General features: G+C 36.4%; 1 protein-coding gene across 6 annotated transcripts in view; it reads left to right on the forward strand.

Moving 5' to 3' along the window:
- Window positions 1–15,353, forward strand: part of LOC127874845 (uncharacterized) — a 137,224-nt gene that overhangs the window by 57,856 nt on the left and 64,015 nt on the right. For 2 of the 6 annotated variants that reach the window (XM_052419496.1, XM_052419493.1), the window contains 2 exons: window positions 5,519–6,522; window positions 6,797–10,465. The exons of 1 other annotated variant lie outside the window; for it this stretch is intronic. In XM_052419496.1, the coding sequence (XP_052275456.1) occupies window positions 5,519–6,522; window positions 6,797–7,149 (1,357 nt within the window). In that variant the 3' untranslated portion in view covers window positions 7,150–10,465. Of the gene's footprint in view, window positions 1–2,655; window positions 3,261–5,518; window positions 6,523–6,796; window positions 10,466–15,353 lie in introns of those variants that run through there. 3 more of the 6 variants (XM_052419494.1, XM_052419495.1, XM_052419492.1) reach the window with 3 other exon arrangements.

The raw sequence follows: 15,353 nt of genomic DNA on the forward strand, positions 1-15,353 counted from the left end.
CGAATTTCATAAAATGCAGCAAAGACAAATTAGCGCCCCGAGCCGATTGTGACGTACATATTTTCCTACAATAACAGAAGCATTCGTCTTTGTATTAGGATCGGAGTTAGTGTTCGTGTGTCGTATGAATAGATATCGTTGCAGGAATTCAAATAAACCGTTAAACTAAGTTTAGATTCACATCGTTCATGTATGGTATACATGCTGGCGAATTCGGCTGTACAGCCGTTTTCAATTTCATAATTAAATATCTGGCTTATTTCGCATTTTTCGACACATGTTCTTCTTAACTTTTATTTTTATTTATATTGAAATATATATATAATAAGTTTTTACACATTTTATATAAATTCATAAATATTTGACAAAATCGTATATACCCGCTTTAAAATAATAATTGCACACAATCAATTTTACTATTTGGTCTGTTAAACAAATAATTAACAAACACAAATATATATATATATATATATATATATATATATATATATATATATATATATATATATATATATATATATATATATATATATATATATGTGCATATATAGAGAGAGCTATTTATTAAATATATACAGACTACATGGGTGAAAGTGTTCCGTATTATTACGGAATTCCGTATTTTTTGGCTTCTAAGAGGTGGTTTTCGTAAATGATGTAAATCCGAAGAGATTTTGTTGGGGGGGGGGGGGGGGGGGGTAGGCCATGTGTCCAGCAATGCCGACAAACAAAATAAACAAAATACGCTCGATTCCAGATGTGATAAATTGGTTTCCCACTGTTCTGTTAACCCATATCTAATTATAGATTCGAGGCGGCCATTGCCTCTCTATTAGTCTATCCCCCTGGGCGTATTGCTCTTTCATTTTCTCGTGAATCGTTCTATCCCTGTGGGAACTATTCGCCCGAAATGACATGTCTCCCGCCGGACCCTCCGCGCGTGCAGAAAGGCAGCATGGCGTCACCTTATTAGAATATTCTGGCGAAATCTGCCGATAATTTACGATTCCTTTGTCTATGAAATGGTTTACCGCACGAAATAACTCGAAGTTAATCGGGAATCTGACTCGGTTTCCAAAAAAGCGTTTTGATTGGTTTACGTAAATCTGTCAACCAATGAAAATTGACGTAATGAAACGTCTTATCTCTCAAAAAAATATAGCAACAAGTCAAAATAACTTTACTTCCGAAACCAAAAAAAACACGATCAAATCAAGTATTTGCTTTCGGGGTTCGACACAAAAGAACTTGAAAGTGATGTGATAAACAAATGGCGATGGGAATGGCTCCATGAAAGAGACTGTCGTGGAGAGAAATGGGGAGATTGGTTTAACAAACAAACAAATAATCATTCCGGGTAGCGCATATGATATTGTGATATCTGTTTCAAAACGATCAAGTACCAATCAAATGGGAAAAAGGCGTTCAAGTCTCACGCCGAGGACGTTACGCATGTGAATAATTACCGGACGTGTAAATCAAATCATTTGTAATAACTAGATAAGATATAAAAACAAATTACTTAAAAATACAAGACAGAAAATGTATTGCTATAACATGTTCATTGATCTATATTGTACTGTAAATATTTGTATATAGTTGAGAAAGTTTAGTGTTATCTTAAAGATTGTGCCTATCACATTTGATCTACATGAAATGTTTAAGAAATAGATTGTGATATATTCTAGCCAAACTAACTGTTTTTTTCTGTTTTGAATCACATAAAAATGCAGGTGTCTTTAAGCTTAGGAGAAGTGATTTCTTTGTTTCAAATAAAATGCAGGAGCTTCCGGGGGGCCGGAGGCCCCCTGGACTCCTAGCCAGGGCACTTGCCCTGGACCCACCGGGGGCCCTATCCGCCCCCAGATTTTATTTTCAGTATTTTGGGAATTTCCTACTTTCACCCATGAGACTATCGTTATTATATAAGTCTGCATGCGTGCATACTGGTAACTGAACAGAATGTTACTCTGAGTAAAGTCCTTTGATATTAAACGTTGATGATAGACAAATGTTAAAGTAAACAACAAGCTAGGATTCAGTAGGAATTTGATGGGTTTATCTTTGTAACCGCTAGTTTAAATCCATAAATATTTATCTGTAAATTTGCCTACTCAATCATTGTCACAACGTACTACACCTTGACTACCAATGATTTATACCTCGTAAACTGTGTATATCTTTCTTTATGTAATATACTAAGTCATGAACACGTAAGTAAGAAAAATATGACTTTGCGTATTAATATTTTATTTTTATGATAATTTCTGTTTGTGTATACTTTATTTATAAATATCATGGTCCATTAACTAACTAGTACTATACAATATGTTTCAAATGACTTTAATATGCTTTTCTATGATAAATATTTGGAAAAAAAAATCTATTTTCATTATTATGCAATGAAGATTTTTTATTGACATATGTTTTTTGTGACTAGGTAGCTAGGTTTAAAAAAGATAATATTGACTGTTTACACAAAATAAAAGCAGATTCCCTCTTACTTCGAAGAGCTCTGTTCACATGCACTGTTTGCTTTTTCGATTGAATATTGATTGAATATTAGCACAAAGATAAAGCATTACCTGATAAAGCTGTAAAGTTGTATGCTCGATCACGTGACATACATGTATAGACAATTCAAACTTTTGAAAATTATCATCATAGCATATCAGTTCAACCTAGCAAAAAGTTTAAAATAGGCTACTGTGTTAAGCAATTCAGAAAGGCTGGACTTAATGTTTTGAGAAACATGTTTTGAAAATACATTTTAACTGCATTCGTGGTGGACTTGCCCTTGTTGTTTTCAATTTTTTATCTTTCAAGAGTGTAATTTTTGTGAGGCAAAAAGGACATTGTGAAGTTGACTGGAAATAAGTGAGTTAGTCCAGTAATTTTTCATAGCAAATCTGTTTATAGTAGAAGATGGCAGCAGCATCAGTGTCTTTAAAATCAAAAGATTCAGAAACAATTGCAGCCTATCTTTGTTTGACATGTAAGAATAAAAACACCGAGACCGAGGCAAAGGCTTACTGTAAAAAGTGTGACTCGTGCTTTTGTGAACAATGTGTCAATCTACACAATCAGTTGTTTCAAAACCACGCCACCTATGGGCCTGAAGAAATGGAGAAGTGGCCAGTTGCCATGGCTACACAGGAGTTTCTGGAGAACTGTGCAGTCCATAACGGGAAGAAACTAATATTGTTCTGTGAGGACCACAGCCAGTTGTGCTGCGATATTTGCATTCTGCTGAGTCATCGGTAGGTTAGATGTAGTATTTTTATATAAATTGTTTAATTTGTTAAAATAAGATACTTGCTTAAATAAACATGTTGAGATTGATTGTGTGTTTCGTATATTAGTACAACAAAATTGGAAATATTAATATTTTTGCCCCTCTTCGAAGAAAAGGGGGTATATTGTTTTGCACATGTCGGTCGGTCAGTCCGGCGGTCGGTCCGTCCACCAAATGGTTTCCTGATGATAACTCAAAAACGCATAGGCCCGAGAGTAGGAAAGTTCATAGGTACATTGTTGATCATGACTGGCAGATGACCCCTATTGAATTTCAGGTCACTAGGTCAAAGGTCAAGGTCACAGTGACTCAAAACAGTAAAATGGGGTCACAGTGACTCGAAACAGTAAAATGGGGTCACAGTGACTCGAAACAGTAAAATGGGGTCACAGTGACTACAAACAGTAAAATGGTTTCTGGATGATAACTCACAAATGCTTTGGACTAGGATCAGGAAAGATCATAGGGACAATCCAGGGATTGACCGGCAGATGACCCTTTTTAGCTCATCTATTTTTTGAAAAAAAATTATGAGCTATTGTCATCACCTTGGCGTCGGCGTTGGCGTTGGCGTCGGCGTCCGGTTAAGTTTTGCGTTTAGGTCCACTTTTCTCAGAAAGTATCAATACTATTGCATTCAAACTTGGTACACTTACTTACTATCATGAGGGGACTGGGCAGGCAAAGTTAGATAACTCTGGCGTGCAGTTTGACAGAATTATGTGCCCTTTTTATACTTAGAAAATTGAAAATTTTGGTTAAGTTTTTGTGTTTAGGTCCATTTTATTCCTTAAGTATCAAAGCTATTGCTTTCATACTAGCAACACTTACTAACTATCATAAGGGGAGTGTGCAGGCAAAGTTATGTAACTCTGACTGGCATTTTGACAGAATTATGTGCCCTTTTTATACTTAGAAAATTGAAAATTTGGTTAAGTTTTGTGTTTAGGTCCACTTTATTCCTACAGTATCAAAGCTATTGCTTTCATACTTGCAACACTTATTAACTATCATAAGGGGACTGTGCAGGCAAAGTTATGTAACTCTGACTGGCATTTGGACGGAATTATGGGCCCTTTATACTTAGAAAATTGAAAATTTGGTTAAGTTTTGTGTTTTGGTCCACTTTACCCCTAAAGTATCATAGATATTGCTTTCATACTTGGAACACTCGCAAACTATCATAAGGGTACAGTAAAAGGACAAGTTGCATAACTCTGGTTGTCATTTTTACGGAATAAGAGCCATTTTTTGACTTAGTAACTTTGAATATATGGTTAAATTTTGTGTTTCGATCCACTTTACTTCTAAAGTATTAAGGCTATTGCTTTCAAACTTCAAATACTTTCATGCTATCATGAGGTTACTGTACCTGGCAAGTTGAATTTTACCTTGACCTTTGAATGACCTTTACTCTCAAGGTAAAATTATTAAATTTGGCTAAAATTGCCATAACTTTTTTATTTATGATTAGATTTGATTGATACTTTGACAAAACTACTCTTACCTGACATACCAAAATAGACTCCACTCAAACCATCCCCCGTGCCCTCCCCCCCTCCCCCATCCGAATCCCCCCTCCCTCCCCCGATTTTTTTTTTTAAGATCATCTCACAAATGACCACCACACCCTCACACTATACCCCTCCCCCACCCCACCCCCACCAAATTGTTTTGTGTTTGAAACGGTTAAAAAACAAAAATATTTATTTTTATTATTTTATGTTTGAAATACCGTCCAACCATCGCACCCAAGAATACCCCCCCCCCCCCCCCCCCCTAAAATTATTTTTTTTGCATTTTTTTGCAATTTTTTTTCCCGCATTTTTGGAAGATAATGTAATAAATGTCCACACCCCCACACTATACACCCCTCTTCACTCCACCTCTCCCTCCTTTGTGATTTAAATTAAAAGTCCCTCCACCTTTAAAAAGAAAATAGATGAGCGGTCTGCACCCCCAAGGCGGTGCTCTTGTTTATTTTGAAGTCACTAGGTCAAAGGTCAAGGTCACAGTTACTTTAAGCAGTAAAACGGTTTCCGGATGATAACTCAAGAACGCTTAAGCTCAAGAATCATACTCTAACTATTTCACACAATGGCTGTCACTACAACTGACAGCCCATTTGGGGGGTATGCTAGTTTTACAAACAGCCCTTGTACGATTTGTTTGTGCCGAAGACTTACATCGAGTAAGCTAATTTGAAATGACTCTCCATTTTAGTCAGTGTTCAAAGGTGACCTTGATTGCTGACACATCTCTGTCTGCAACAGACCATCAGCAGCTGTCAGCAAAGATTAACTTCCTTCTTAGTCAACTTATGAAGCTGCAGACTAATTGGGAGAGCAACCTGAAGTCACTACAGGTTTCGCATGAAGAGATGCTTAAAGAGATAAGAAGTAAGAGGGAGAGAATAAATGCCTCCTTAGATGAGCTGGAGAAGGCCACACTGAAGGAAATGGATGAAGTTAAGGCCAGCTGGAATGCGTCTCTCAAATTTGATGTTGATACGTGCTCCAGGCTTTATACTGAGCTTACATGTCTCAGTGATGCAATACAGGAGATTGGGAAAAAGAACAAAGAGTTGGCCTTCATAGCGCGTCAGAAAAGTGAAGAGATGATAAAACAAGCAGACAAATACCTGAACAACAATTCGATGCAAACAGAAGTGTCCTTAAAATTTATCATTTACAATGACATTGAAGCGTATTTATCGAACCTTACAGGTCTCGGCCATACCATTTACATTACAAAGGAATTTACAACGCAGGAGAGCCCAGACCAGGCTATCATAGTCACAGGGGCAACTCCAGTGAGTGTGAAAATACCAAGTGATACTAGCCTAAGGGCAACCTGTAGTATCTACGGCATGTGTGGAATGTTCAATGGTCAGATACTTGTTACAGATTGTAATAACAACAGACTGAAGCTGTTGGACCTGCAGCTCAAGGTGGTCAGTGATTGCGATATGTCTGGCGATCCATATAACATGTGTCTGATCACCCCCTGTCAGGTAGCAGTAGCTGTGAACAAACATATACAGTTTGTATCAGTAAACAGTGGACAGCTGGTGAAGGGCAGGAGGCTACAGCTACAACATGACTGTGCAGGAGTTGCACATCACCAGGGAGACCTGTATGTAACCTCTGGCCAAGCTCTGTACAAGTACACTCTCACCGGAACACTTGTGAACAAGATGTATGAGGATACGTCTAATTCTTACACAGGTAATGGTCATGAACATTACTGTCCTGATAAATATCAAAATAATTATCGAAACAGAATTACTCAAATGCAATGCTTCAACAAATTGCCCTGTCTATCTTTTTATATTATCTTTGTTTTATATATTTTTTATTAATTTCCACAATTAAAGATTTTGTTTATTTCTGTTAATATATTTGCATAATTATGTATTGTTATTTGAGGTCGGGGTACAACAGAACACGTATTGCATTCTTCTTCAGAATTGATAAATATATTTTTTGTTACATCAATCAGACTTGAGATGTGCAGTGAGTCCAAGTGGTGACAGGATCTATGTTACCAATGGTTACCAACACAAGCTCCTCACCCTGGCCAGAAATGGGGCTGTTATCTCCACCTTCACTGACACAGAACTTACATTTCCAAAGGGAGTAAATGTGACGCCTGCAGGACAAGTGCTTGTTTGTGGTCAAAACTCAAACACTGTAATACAGGTTGACAGAGAGGGCAAGAAGAAGATTGCTACACTTGCTACACAGAAGGATGGACTTAACAACCCTCTATCAGTCTTCTATAATCAGAAATCTGGCTCTGTCATTGTGGGACAATACAATAATGAAAACATCCTGGTGTTTAATTTAAAATGAAATCAATGTTCCGAGAAAAGCATCCTTATTGTTTACATTTTAATACAAAATTAACATATAAAGCCTTTTTAAATTTATGAGGTTCTTTAAATGTCAGAAGACATTAAATGTTGTCCTTTTGATTTTCTTTAATTTTGTTAATGTTACATGAACAGCTTCAAAATAACAAGCTGAGATGATTTTGGGTTCACTATAAAACATTGTGAGTTTAATTGATTATCTTAATAAACAATGATCCAATTGTGTTAAGTTGCATTCTAACAAACTTCTTACATTTTATTTACGTGCTTACTTCAGGACATACATTTTTAACATTTTATACTGTTTATCTTTTTGTTGAAACAAGTTTGCAAAATTGTGTGATGTTACATTCTATTTATTTGTTATACATGTATTGCCCTCATGACTATTCTATTATTATTATTATTATGCCCCTCTTCGATGAAGAAGGGGTATATTGTTTTGCTTGCTGTCTGTCCGTAGACCAGGAATGTCCGTAAACCAGTTTGTTTCCAATCAATAACTAGTCAACGAATTGACCGATTGGCTTGATACTTCACACGTGCATTGGCCTTGGACAGTAGATGACCCCTATTGAAATTGGGGACACTAGGTCAAAGGTCAAGGTCACTATCACACTAAGTGTGAAAATGCAATGTCTATAGACCAGTCTGAATGTCCGTAGACCAGTTCGTTTTTTATCTTTAACTCGTTAACGAATTGACTGATTGGCTTGATACTTCACATATGCATTTGTCTTGGGCCGTGAATAACCCCTATTGAATTTGGGTCACTAGGTCAAAGGTCAAGGTCACTATTACACTTAGTGTGAAAATTGTTTCCGATCAATAACTCGTCAACAAATTAATTGATTGGCTTGATACTTCACATATGCATTGGCTTTTGACAGTAGATGACCTCTTTTGAAATTGGTGTCACTAGGTTAAAGGTCAAGGTCACTATCACACTAAGTGTAAAAATCGTTTCCGTTGCTGTGGTGTAATGGATATGGTGTCCACCTAGCGACCAGAATGTCACGGGTTCGATCCCCACCGTGGGAGCGTTCTTTTGATCTCCCACAAAGACACCAAGTACTGGTTCTAGGCCCAGAAAACGGACTAGAGAGCCTTTATATAAGTCTCAGGCTTTCAATGTAATCGAGCTAAAATAAATAGGTTTAAACTAAAGGTCAAGGTCACTATCACACTAAGTGTGAAAATCGTTTCCGATCAATAACTTGTCAACCAATTGACAGATTGGCTTGATACTTCACATGTGTATTGGCCTTGGACAGTAGATAACCCCTATTGACATTGGGGTCAATAGGCTAAGGTCACTGTTACACATTAAGAGTAGAATCCTTTCCGATCAATAACCCGTCAACTGATTTACTAATTGGCTTGATACTTCCCATATGCATTGGCTTTGGACAGTAGATGTCCCCTATTGAAATTGGGGTTACTAGGTCAAAGGTCAAGGTCATTGTTAAACATTTAGTGTTAAATCGTTTCCCATCAATAACTCGTCAACTGATTCACCAATTGGCGTGATACTTCCCATGTGCATTGGCCTTTGACAGTAGATGATCCCTATTGAAATTGAGGCCACGAGGTCAAAGGTCCAGGTCACTGTTACACACTTAGTCTGAAATCGTTTCCCATCAATAACTCGTCAACTGAATCACCTATTGGCTTCATACTTCACATGTGCATTGGCCTTGGACAGTAGATGACCCCTATTGAAATTGGGGTCACCAGGTAAAAGGTCAAGGTCACCGTTACACACTAAGTGTGAAATCGGTTCCGATCAATAATTGGTCAACTGATTCACCTATTGACTTGATACTTCTCATGTGCATTGGCCTTGGACAGTAAATGACCCCTATCAAAATTGGGGTCACTAGGTCAAAGGTCAAGGTCACTTGGAATAAGTATGAAAATTGTTTCCGATCAATAACTCATCAACAAATTGACCGATTGGCTTGATAGATTACAGTAGATGACACCTATTCAAAATGGGGTCACTAGTTCAAAGCCCTGTTTGGAGGGGCATATGTCTCCGACTGCGGAACACTTGCTATTATTACTTTATATTTTTAATTATTATCATCATCATTATTATACCAAATCATGTTTATTTTTTATAAGAAGTTGGTCATAAAACAGTTATTATGTTGACATTTGGGATCAGTTTATAAAAGGATTTTTCCTCAGCTTTGGCCTTGGGCAACATTTCAAAATATTGCCCTACTCGTGGAAAACAGTTTGACTGTACCCAAATGCCAATGAAATACCAGTGGAATTTAAAAAATAATGATATCAATTTGATGGTCATTATTCTTTTTCTGCTATCTTGTATTGTGTATAGCCAATTTCACTTATGAATCCAAGCAAGGTGTATATCCTTATAAAGATAATGTCATCTGTTTTTTATCTTGCAATGTGGTAGTTTAAAATGGCGATGTTCAGTCTGAAAGATGTTTGCTATGAAACGAAATACAGTGGGTAAGTCTCATAAGTTTTATTTTGGTAAAGTAATATGCCAGGGGCCGTATTCGCCAACCCATTCTTAGACTTAAGAATAAAGAAAAGACTTGGAACCAAGAAAAATGCATTCAGTGTTTGAATATATAGATGCCTCCACTGGTAATTATGTCATTAACATTGTTCTATATGAAGAATGCCACTGATAGAGGTGTTTAATAACACATTTTACTCAAAATTCAAGCAATTATTGAATAAATCAATTTAAAGAATATTCTTAATTCTTAGACTTAAGTCTAAGAATTGTTTGGTGAATACGTGCCCAGTTATGTGAATTTGCCGTAATGAGAAAATGCAAAATGTGTAAGTGTACGATTTTTAGTTGTTCGCTTGCAAACAACTAAGGTTAGTACTACACGTTTCAAGTCGGTCTGCTCTTAACTACGCTAAGAATGATAACCACCTCATCTGAGGCTATTTATAGATGCTGATAAACAAGTATAGTGGGATGTTGTGTAACCTCGTTCATAGTGCATGCTATTATTGCTGTTTCAGGGAAGCATTCTTTTGTTCTCAACAGATAGCTGCGATCTTTTGTATTCCCGGGTGCTAAATACGCAATTGTAGAAGGTTAAGTTTGTTTACATTCACAGTTCTCAATTAATAAAACGTTGAACATGGGTTCACTAATTACTACAGGTATATTAAAGACAACAACAAAAATGCTTTATAATCCCTAATACCAAATATAAGGCAGTCGGCATAAATGCTAACTTTGAAATAAAGTTTGCAATTTACGTTTCTAAATGATTAAAATGAAAACAAAAGTTTAACTTTTGTGTTTGTTAACTTGTTAGTCACATATTCAACGCATCAAACATGTGTTATTAACTTATCATGGTCAAACCACACATTAGTGTAAGTAGATAAAAACCATACTATGGGAGTACACATCATATGTGTCCTCACATGCCTTGTTATGAGTGTATTTCTTCACCATTGAAATAAATCGAATGTTTATATTTGATATACGCGCAGTTTTGTTTCGACACATTTAAATCACACTTTCATAGCTGCATTATGCGAAAATGGGTCTTATGCATTTTGGCCAGCGCATCTTAAGCCCAACCTGTGCATTTACGCAGTCTGGTCAGAGGCGTTGCTGTTCGCTATAAAATCACCCAATGTGTGATGTTCTCATTATGTATCTCCTGACCAGATTGAGAGATGCAAAGGCTGAGTGGGCTGTACATATGATGGGCGCATATGGAATAAGACCCATTTTCGCATGACGAGTGTCATTAAAAATCTCATCGCGAAATGTAAATGGCACTTTTTAGCACAATGCTTTTCGATACGAAATTGTATTCAAAATAGCAAACTTGTAAATAATGGCAGCCTATGCAGGGGTTTAAGAACAATTTCTAGAGGTGCTGACCGAGTACGGCAAACATTTGTGGTTGGATATTTAAACGATTTTCCTCTTATAGTGACACTATACTATTTGTTTGTTCTCTCATCTTGAAATCAATGATGTGTTTATCGAGAGTTAATTATATATTGCCCGGATGATTTAGTGAACTAGTACTGTCCTTGAAATTCTGCGAAATGGATTTTAACGCGTAATTGTAACTGGGTCACAGTTTGTGTCATTTGAACATACGGAGAGTAGTCCGGAATTCCTTACACTGAATAGTGATACATCCTTTGCGCTGAGCACAGACACAGTAATGTAGCCACAGTTCATAGGTTTTATCTCGAATCAGCCTATGAAATATTCGAATATATTCATGCGTGTCTGCTGGTGTTATTTAAAAGTCATTTAAGTTGAAAAGCTGGGTAAAACAGCTACGCCAAAAAAGCGCATTTGTGCTTTATACCCATTTTTAGGTCAGAGTTGTTGACACCGTGTGAACTGCTAGAGTAACAAGTAATGCATAAACATCTCGGGTCAATAGGGCTGTCTTTATAACTACCTTATTCGTGAGTAAAAAGTATTGCTCGCAGATTTATTATTTATTTATTTTCATCAATTATCTTATTGTATATTTTGAATTTGTATATGGTGTCATAAGACTCAAAAATCAAAAGTTTTGTACAGGGAATTTCCATAATGAAATTTTATTCTTAGTAAGATATTCCAACAATATTCATTAATATGATGGTGATTGCAAATTGTCTTTATATTCAGTATTCATTACCATTTTCATCATACTTACTATGCTTTCTGAACGTCAAAAAAGGGCCATGTTGTTGTTAATTTATCTATGTTATATATATAAAATAACTATAATGATAAAAATGCAAACACATTTCAACCCATGCCTTAAGACACACTCTTTATAATTGTGAATGGCTTGTGTTGATTTCATACTTGCGATTAATTTTGAAAAATGAGATGCATCTTAAATTATGCAAAAGCGAACAATTTCAGTGCCTGCAGCGCTTTGATTTGTTTTGTTCAGAGTTTCAGAAATATAATCTTGTACATAGTTGTACATGGCTTGCTTTAAAAATTTAGAGCATTTAAGTATTTTAACAACCTGCCAATTGTCTTAAAGTTTCTTAGTTGCAGAACAGAGAAACTGGTAATTCTTAATTGTTTGCATTTATATTTAAATGAAAGTGTATGGCATCACTTTGTCCATTTGTATTGCCGTATGTGATGACATCTTTATATTGATAATCATGAATCAAAAGCAGGAAAATCAAAAAGTGTGAATAACACTTGTCATCAACAATTTAGCTAAAACGTCTTTAACTGACATGTTTCAACTGCCATTAAATTTAAAAGGCTGAGTGGTATATTGGTATTGCAGGTTCAAACCCCAAGGCTGGTATATTTTTAGCTCACCTGATTGCTCAGGTGAGCTTTTGTGACCGGTCTTTGTCCGTCCGTCCGTTAACATTTGTTCGTAAACACTCTAGAGGCCACATTTATTGTCCGATCTTCATGAAACTTGGTCAGAAGCTTCGTCCCAATAAAATCTCGGTTGAGTTTGAAACTGGGTCGTGCCGGGTCAAAATCTAGGTCACTAGGTCAAAAAAAAGAAAAAACTTGTAAACACTGTAGAAGTCACATTTCATGCCCAATCTTCATGTATCTTTGTCAACATGTTTGTCTTAATGATATGTTGGTTGAGTTCAAAAGTGGTTCCGGTCCATTGAAAAACATGGCAGCCAGTGGGCGTGGCAGTTTTCCTCATTTGGCTATAGAGAAACATTGTAAACACTCTGGAGGTCGCAATTTTTGCCAAATCATCATGAAAGTTGGTCAAAACATTGGTTTTATTGATTTCTCGGATGAGTTCGAAAATGGTCCATATCGGTGAAAGAACATGGCCGCCAGTCGGGGGGGGGGGGGGGGAGGGGGGGGGCATTTTTCTCTATATGTATATAGTGAAAACATGTGAACACTCTAGAAGTCACATTATTGGCCCAATTTTCATGAAATTTTGTCAGAACATTTTTGTTTCCTAGATACGTGAGTTAAGTTTGAAAATGGTTCCAGTCCGTTGAAAAACATGGTTTCCAGGGGGATGGGGCAGTTTTCCTTAAATTTATATAGTAAAAAGGCTTATAAACAATCATGAATTAAGGTCATGTAACATGCGAGACAACTCTTCTAAATATTGCATTTAAGTTTACAGTAGTAACTCCCCTTTGATTATTAATGTTTTCATAATAATAATTGTTGTGTGTATCATTTATGTGTTAATTGTTATTCTAGGTTGGATGTTTTTTTTAGCACACCTGATTGCTCAGGTGAGCTTTTGTGACTGGTCTTTGTCCGTCGTCCATCCACATTTGTTCGTAAACACTCTTAAGGCCACATTTATTGTCCGATCTTCAAGAAACTTGGTCAGAAGATTTGTCCCAATGATATCTCAATCAAGTTCAAAACTGGGTCATGCTGGGTCAAAAACTGGGTCACTAGGTCAAAAAAGAAAAAGCTTGTAAACACTGTAGAAGTCACATTAAATGCCCAATCTTCATGTAACTTTGTCTAAATGTCTGTCTTAATGATATCTTGGTTGAGTTCAAACGTGGTTCCGGTCTGTTGAAAAACATGGCCGCCAGTGGGCGGGGCAGTTTTCCTTATATGGCTATAGAGAAACCTTGTAAACACTCTAGAAGTCACAACTTTGGCCCAATCATCATGAAAGTTAATCAAAACATTGGTTTTATTGATATGTCAGACGAGTTTGAAAATGGTCCATATCGGTGAAGAAACATGGCAGCCAGTGGGTGGGGCATTTTTCTCAATATGTATAAAGTGAAAATATGTGAACACTCTAGCAGTCACATTTTTTGCCCAATTTTCATGCAATTTTGTCAGAACTTTTTTGTTTCCTTGATACGAGAGTTGAGTTTGAAAATGGTTCCGGTCAGTTAAATAACATGGCGGCGGGGGGGGGGGGGGGGGGCAGTTTTCTTATATTTATATAGTAAAAAAAGCTTGTGAACACTCTAGAAGTCACATTGTTTGCCCAATCATCATGAAACTTGGTGAAAAGATTGGTTTTATATATATCTCAGATGAGTTTGCAAATGGTCCCGATGGGTCAATAAACATGGCTGCCAGGGGGGTGGGGCAGTTTTCCTTATGTGACTATATAGAGAAACCTTGTTATCGAACACTCTAAAAGTCACATATTTTGCCTAATCATCGTGAAACTTAGTCAATACATTGGTTTTATTGATTTCTTGGACAAGTTGGAAAATGGCTCAGATCGGTGAAACACACTTTTTAGCTCACCTGATTGCTCAGGTGAGGTTTTATGATTGGTCTTTGTCCGCTGTCCGTCCATCCACATTTGGTTTGTAATCACTCTAGCATTCACATTTCTCAAGCATTTTTTATCAAAGTTGCTGAAAGATCTCAGTTAAGTTTGATGATGAGCAAAATCACATAATTAATGCCAAAATTATTGCCCTTAGATTGTCCAAATTTTCATTATATAATACAAAAACTTTGTAAGCAAAGTTAGATATTTGGTAAGGGGGGTGAACTCAAAATATAGGTCACCATTTCAAATCTTACAAAAACAAAAACACTCCCTACGCCAGAGTTTTGGTTTCATAATGATGAAACTTGACCAGGATGTTTGTCTGGTCAATATCTAGGTCAAGTTTGACATTAGGTAAAGATTGAATGAACCGACTCCTCTCAGGTGAGCGAACTAGGGCCATCTTTGCACTCTTGTTTATATTTAATCTTGATTCCTTGTTCTTAAAATGATCAAAACTATTCCAAATATTACAGTTTGGTGGTAAAATCAGTCAATGACATTTTGTCAAAAAATCAAAAATAAGTTATGTCACGTTTAAGTTATTTTTATTATAGTAATAAATGTGCTTATGGATACTTAAAAAGTGTTATGGCAGTACCACTTATAATAAGCTAAGGTGAAAAGCTGGGTTAAACAGCTACGGCAAAAAAATGCCTTGCAAAATATAATATATATTGTGGATGAGGCTCCATTGATAATAAAAACAACAGTAAACTACCAGATTTTTTAATTCCATATTTCGATTAGACTTTGATGATTCCATATTGCCTGTGGCATAATTATCATACTTGCCAACTTTTCTTCCTTTTTAAACTTTCTGGCAGTTATGGAGTATGGATGTTGATCCTCCGACTTCATCTGGTCTCTTAGACTTGCAAATTTTTCTCCTTCATTTAAGACTTCCTCAGACTTCATCTCGTTGTCTCTT

The sequence above is a fragment of the Dreissena polymorpha genome, chromosome 3 (assembly GCF_020536995.1).
Source record: "Dreissena polymorpha isolate Duluth1 chromosome 3, UMN_Dpol_1.0, whole genome shotgun sequence".
Classification (NCBI taxonomy): domain Eukaryota; kingdom Metazoa; phylum Mollusca; class Bivalvia; order Myida; family Dreissenidae; genus Dreissena; species Dreissena polymorpha.